The sequence below is a fragment of the Mustela putorius genome, unplaced genomic scaffold (assembly GCF_011764305.1).
Source record: "Mustela putorius furo isolate JIRA1106 unplaced genomic scaffold, ASM1176430v1.1 tig00000487_pilon_pilon_pilon, whole genome shotgun sequence".
NCBI lineage: Eukaryota > Metazoa > Chordata > Mammalia > Carnivora > Mustelidae > Mustela > Mustela putorius.
Genome location: NW_025421399.1, coordinates 1,599,476 through 1,606,202, shown reverse-complemented (window position 1 = coordinate 1,606,202; position 6,727 = coordinate 1,599,476). Strand labels below are relative to the sequence as shown.

General features: G+C 54.3%; 1 protein-coding gene across 2 annotated transcripts; it reads right to left on the bottom strand.

Annotated features, from left to right (window-relative positions):
* Nucleotides 1–302: 302 nt before the first annotated feature.
* Nucleotides 303–6,642, bottom strand: AOC2 (amine oxidase copper containing 2). 2 transcript variants are annotated; one of them, XM_004772641.3, is made up of 4 exons: nt 3,812–6,642; nt 1,645–1,930; nt 1,277–1,406; nt 303–948 (listed from the first exon to the last, which is right to left on the bottom strand). In XM_004772641.3, the coding sequence occupies exons 1-4, from the start codon at nt 5,397–5,399 to the stop codon at nt 682–684; spliced, it is 2,271 nt and encodes a 756-aa protein (XP_004772698.1). In that variant the 5' UTR covers nt 5,400–6,642; the 3' UTR covers nt 303–681. The 2 variants fall into 2 exon arrangements, with proteins under 2 accessions (XP_004772698.1, XP_044936667.1); XM_045080732.1 differs by lacking the exon at nt 303–948 and having other exon boundaries at nt 1,278–1,524.
* Between the last annotated feature and the right edge of the window lie 85 nt (nt 6,643–6,727).

The window sequence follows — 6,727 nt, the reverse complement described above, 5'->3', positions numbered from 1 at the left end:
CCGGTAAGGAGCTGGGTCTGTGCAGAGCAGCCCTTGTCCCCCTTGCCCAGGCTTCTTCCTCCAACCCCCACCTTCCAGGGCCAGATGTTCCCTTTCCTGTAACTTGGAACTATTGTTCTGCTTCCAAGGAAACCCCCCACCCCCAGCCCTGCAGCTTCCCAAGCGGCATTCCTTGGCCTGGTCTGTCCCTCTTGCCCTCTCTTCTTCCCTTGCTAATTTCCTTGGCCAGAGTCCTTAATATTCTCCGGGGGATTCTAGATACTTCCAAAGTCAAATAGAAAAAACACGAGCAATAAAAAAAATCTTGTAGTACCTTTTATTATAAATCACACACACCATCTATTTTTACATAATTCTATCTATTCTTCCATTCCAATGCACATGCATAAAGAAACGTCTGGTTTGATGCTCACCAGATGTGAACACTAGCTATTTCTGAGTGGTAGAATTTGTGGTGTTTCGCTTGAACTTTTTAATAATCATATCATTTGTATACATCCATCGTTTAAACAAGATGAACTGGAAATAAGAATTAACGGAAGGGATACATAGGGGTTCAGTGTGGGAGACTCTTTCCTAACGAATGTTAAGAGGATAGAAATCAAGGGAGCAGGAAGTGGGAACAGAGAAAGGTACAAATGTCTCAGCAACTCCCCTCCCTGTCCCACTACACCCTTGGGGCTACAAGTCCTGGTAAAAGAAAGGGGGCAGGTCTGGGACACAGGCCGCCAGATTGGGGATGCAGGCCACGGGGTTGACATTGCAGAGCCCAGCATCCTGGCCCTTCTCAAAGTAGACGCTGCCAGGGGAGAAGATGGAGGGATCTTCATCAAAGAAGTTATAGGGTCGGAGCAAGAAGCCAACTCTGTTTCCTAGAGTCACTGTATTGGGGACATCCTCAGCATGGGGGATATGCAGGAAGCTGGCTGTAACCCAAGCCACCAGGTCCTGCGGGAAGAGGGAGAGGCTGAGACTTTGGGGAGGCGAAACCCAGAGACCCACCCCTCCTCAGCCACAATCCCCAACCTCTAGCCTCCGCCTCACTTCCACCTCCACCCAGCCCCAGGTCCACATAGCTGGCAGGGTGACCTTGTGAGAAGCTCCGTAGGGTGTTCACTGTCCCCTGGGCTAATCTCACCTCAAGAGGGATGACCTGCATTGGCCCCTGAATCGGAGAACTGGAAACCTACCATTCCCTCCAACCTACTGTCAGGGGCTGGGCAGCCAAGACGTCAGGCTTCAGTTGCCCTTCTCCTCTGCCTCTAGGGCTACCAACCTCTCCTAAGAGGGTCTCATTGTTGATGAAGTCAGCAAAGGCCATAGTGGGGGTCCAGATGTCATTCTGGTAATAGATGCTGCTGCTCTGTGACTCCTCCTCCTTCCTCCGGGTCACCACGAGCTGGTATCTGACCAGGAATGTTGAAGGAAGGTGGTATCAGGAAATGTCAGGGGCCATTCTCGGCCTCGAAGTCCTTTGGGCCAGGTTCTGTGGGACAGCATTTCCCATCCCATATCTACTTGGAGCTGAGGGGAGGCACAAGGGTGAATGGTAAACCAAGGGCAGTGAGTTGGGGTCTTCAAGAGCTGGGATCGGGGAAGAGGACCCGTCCTTCCCTACCACCCAGTGCCCAGAGCCCTCCTCACCTCCCCCAGCTGAGGGCCCTCTCCATGTCGCTCTCCAGGGGCATGTGTAGGCCGAGGGGGCTGTGGATCTGGATCCGGTACCCGCGCTGGTGACCCCAGGCATTAGTCTGGTTGCCAGCCAGATAAAGGTAGCGGGGAAGGGGCTCTCCCAAGGAAAAAGCTGTGAGGTCCTCCCTTCCGAGGACCTGCCGGGTGAGCTGTGGCCGCTGCAGGTGGTGCTCTGGACTCCAAGGGGCTGCCACAGGCTTAAACACCACATCTTCGGCTACCACCCAGTTTTTCAGCCCTGCCGGGGGAGGGGGGAGAGGAGTTCCACACCAGGTGAGAGAGTCCCTTGTCCTCCCCCACGATGCCCACTGCGCTGGCCTGACAAAGGGCGGCAGAGCTCGTCAGAGAGCACCGTGCTGGGAGCCAGAAGGCCTGGATTCGAGTGCTAGCCCATCCTCTTTGAACCTCACCTTTCAATACGGCTATGACCAGTCACAAGTAGCTAGTTCCATTTAAGAATTCAAGTTCCTCAGTCACACTGGCCACATAGGACGAGTGGCTAACACATCAGACAAGGCAGATGGAGAATATCCATCACTGCAGAGCTCTGTTAGCACCGGTCTACCCGGTAGATATTAGGCTGATTCTTTACTTTTCTCTCTCCATCTCTACAGCGGGCATAATAAAAGCTGTTCTGTGGCTGAGCTCTGCAAGTGGAAAAGCACACGCAGGTGGCTAGTTACATTCTTGGAACCATGAAAGAGAAATTTGTCTTGCAGGAGCTGCCTGGAAAAACCCAGTCTCCCTCCAGAGCACCCTGTATCTTCATCCCAGCTCTTGAAACTTTGCTTTCCACCTCCACAAGCTGGGGACCACTTTGATGTGTTGTTGTTTTTGTTTTTCTGGGACTAGATTGAGATCTTATATTGTCTGGAAGTTCCCTAGAACGCGATTGCACTTGTAATGTACATCCATCTTCCCCACTTGGTGTTGCTCTGCAGGTTTGGGGTGTCCATGCCTTTAAACAGGAATGATGGTGAAGGCCCCCAGCACCCTGCAGAGCGCGCCCTACTGAGGCCAGCACTTCTGCTGCCTGTCCCTCCAGCTCCACACTCCAGGGATCCAGGACCTGTGACTCAACTTCACTGCCTGAGACAAGGCTCTTTAATGCCAAAAGTGCTGAAGAGAAACTTCAAATCCAAGTCCTATTCCAAATATGTCAAAGAATAATTTAGGTAATAGGTTTATTTAGTCATTCTATTTTCTTAGTTCTCCTCCAACCCCAAACTGCGTGTTTATGGTCTAGAGGGTAAGAAACCGTCTGACAAGAAGGATGCATGGTTACAGAGCATGATACCTGGGTAGCCGCTTCTTGCCCCTTCTCCCCCACCCTCCTCAGCTTGGCGAGGGTCTGGTAGATTTCTGTTTTTTTGTTCTGGGTCTAATAGCCCGTGATTTGATTAAATTCATTATTTTGCTCTTGACGAAAATCCGTCAGGAGCAGGAAGTCCTCTCTCTGCTTTGAGCCCCACTTGAAAAACCCCTTTCTACACTTGCAGCAAGCCTACTGCATGCCTGCTGTGTCACCAGAGGTCCGGCGGTGAGGACATGTTCTGGCAGGGGTAGGATGGCTCTCCCCAGGAGGACGGTGGGGCCACCATCCTATGTCCTGTTTTATGAAATCCTGTGAAGCAACCCTCACTAGCACCTCCCACCCCCGTGCCCCAGGACCACCTTTACGCTGAAAACCTCCTTAGGCTGCTTCCTATCTCTGCGCAGGCCCCTGCTTTCCCCTCCTTCACTGTCCCCCAGAATCAGGAAGAAAACTCAGAGCCCCAAATCCAGCCCCAATTGCTGGGGCAAATTCGCTAGCCGCAGAGGCAATCAAGACAAAGGCCGCCAGGCCTGGCCATTGCATTCAAGCCAAGTTTCACAACCACCCCTGCAAGGCGGAGGGGCTGGGTAATCAGGGCTGCGTAGGGCCACCCCTCTACCTTCGGCCAGATACCCAGCACGCCCAGGATTTCAGGCTGACTGCAGCCGAATACGCTCCAATCAGCCCCTGCTCTGTTACCACAGTATGTTGTGCCGGCCTGCCCCTCTGCTGCTTCTGGCTCCATCTGGGGGTCTCCCTTCCCTCTGCTCCACCCCGAGCCTCAGTTCTCACCCGAGCACTCACCTGCCACGTCCAGGTCCAGCTTGAAGTGGAAGGCATGCGTGTGCACTGCCCCCAGCACTCGATCCCCCACACGGTTTCCGAAGAGGAGGCTCTCCTCACCCCCACTCAGGAAAGCCGTGTTGATATAGCCTGTGGCATGAACCCGCCCTTCCAGCGCCCCATTTGGGTGCAGTACAAAGTCCCAAATGTAGTCATAGTTGCCTACAGAGGACACAGACCTGACTACAAGGGCCGAGCCAGCCAAACCACCATAGAAATGACTCTCGAGGTGATTGTGGTGCCTCCGAAGGGGTAGTCCTTGTGCCTCCTCGAACACACACACAGCCCCTGGGAGCAGCTGGACTGCCCCTGTGCCCACTAATGTGTGGATGTCCACCATCGTAGACTGATAGGGGCAGTCAACACCCCGAACCAAGCCCCGGCTGTGACGGCCAAGTCCATAGCTGCTATCCAAGTATCTGGTCATCATTGTCTTGGGTGAATCGGCACCATAGACGGATACACACTCCTGGACACTGACTTCGTAGGCCACTCGCTCGCCCTTGAAGCGAATATCAAAAATCCTCATGCCACTGAACACCCCATGACCAAAGGTAAATGTCCAGAGGGAGGATGCCACCAGGTTCCCCTGCACGCTGTACTGGGAGCCCTGGGGTGAGAACTGAAGAGGGGGGAGAGGACCTGGGGAGGTCCTGGACTTCAAGGATGAAGCCCCATTTGGCAGGGGGAGAGGAACCCTAACCACTTCCAGGCGGCCAGCCTTAAACTCCCATTCCAACTGTCCCAAGTCTGCATAGTAGCGCCCAAGGTAGAAGACCCGTTGGACCGCCCAGCGGGCAGGGTCCAGGGCCCTGTGGTCCAGCAGCAGCTCCAGCCCCACCGGATGAAGGAAAATCCCAACACCTGAGATGTTATGGTAGAGGGCTATCCAGGTAGCACGGTCCCCTGAGCGCAAGCCACTAGGGGTGGCATGTAGAGGTGCCAAAGTGGAGCCATTGTAGTTTAAGACAGAAGCCAGAAAGCCTGGGGCTTTGGGTAGCTCCACCTCCTTCAGATGCTTCCACATCTGGGCAAACTCAGCTCCCAACATGGGGCGGCGGTGGTAGGGGAGGGGGCCCCCGTGACGCTCCACCGTCACATCCCGCAGGTAGGAGGGCCGTGGCAGCGGCCCCACCACCAGCTCACTCACGTTGGGCTGGGGCTGTCCGCCAAAGAAGACGATGGCCAGTGCCTCCCGGGCAGGTGGGGGGCTCCCCCTGTCCAGGTGGGCCAGGGCAGCAGCCTTGGGGGGCAGGTGCAGCTCCACCGAGAAGATGCAGTTGTCCGAGGGGCGGGCCTGGGCTGCATCCACCAGGCCTGGCCCTAGCTGCTGGGTCAGGAAGCTCGTCACAGCTGTCAGCTCCTCTCGGCTCAGGTCTGCAAACAGCTGGCTCTGGCCGGGGTGTGTCCAGGGCTGGGCGCTGGGGGACACGGAGGGGCAGCGGGGAGGCTGGCTGGAGCCACCTTGGCTGGTCAGCAAGACATAGGCCAGGGCAAAGATGGTAATGAGGGACAATGCCAGGAATACGAGCACTACCTTGAGATTCATGGTGAATGCGGAGAGCTAAGGAGAGTCCTACCAGCGGCTCCTTCCAGTTACTAACATCAAATCGGGGCTTATATTCAGTAGGATGGATAGGGATGGAGAAAACTCCACCCTGTGGGCTGGACAGGAAATTTCTGACCTTAATTTATATAATTCGGTTCCAATTTTCTGTTCCGTGGTTTGGCTCCAGGCACTCCTTCCACGTGCATAGGCTCTCCCCTGCCCCTGGGCTCCTGGCCGCCGCACGACAGGAGTCCTGACTGCTGTCACTCAGACCAGACTAGAGGGCCATGTGGATTAACTCTAAACTCCACCTTGCACTCAGAACAGGTCTGAGGGAGAATGCAAACCTCAGACGCCCAGTTAAGTGCCGTGTGCTGCAGGCAGGCGCCAGAATTATCCATTTCCCTGCCTCCTTGCAAGGACCACCTGCCAATATTCCCACAACCCACAGCCCAGTTCAGCAGTAAGTGCTTGGCCGGCTGCCAGAGGCCAAGCCCTTGCTTGGTAAAAGTATCAGGTCTCTTCTAGCTAGTCGGAGGGAAAGGAAAGGTGAGCACCCGGGCTCAGCGGTCAGATCACTATGCTGTGGGACCTCAGAGGAGTTACTTCTCATGAATTTCACTGTCTTCACCCATAAGGGAGAAGTCACCTACCCCAGACTCATGAAAATTAAATATGCTCATTCACATAAAGCACTTAACAGAGCCCAACACTGGGAAGGCATTCAAAAATTGTTAGCTACTGCTACTGAGCTCTGAAACAGAATACAGCAGATGTTCCTCCGTTTCAGACCTTAAATCTCTTTTTGCAGAGAATCAGTGAGGGAATCACTGGGTATCAAAAGGCTACTCTGCAAGGTTGAAGTTGAGGAAGCTTTATTTCAGAGACAGCTAGAATCCTAGACGGCCCTCCCAAGTCATTGGAAAACCCAAAGCAGGAATCCCTGGCATCTCCTCAAGAAATTTAAGACACTATTCAGTGGGGAGAATTCATCGAAGGTCAAGAAAATGAGCCGGTAGGCTGTGCCTCAAACCAGGTGATCCCCCAGCCACGGAACTAGAGCAGCCTCTACTGGCAGTTCCTGGGTATCAACGCGCAGAGGGAGCAAGGCACTGCCATCTGGGCAGGTTAGACAGAAGCAGCTTAGCGGTTTGGGAAGAGCTAACCTTCACATAATTCAGACTGACCACAAATGAAGGACCCACCCCTGCCTCTTGGTAGGCAGAAGCCTCAGCCTTTCCACTATGAGAGAAAAGAGGCAGCTCAACTGGTATAAAAACACCCAATAGGGTGGCTGGAGGTGTACGTGGAGGTGGGGGGTCCCACAG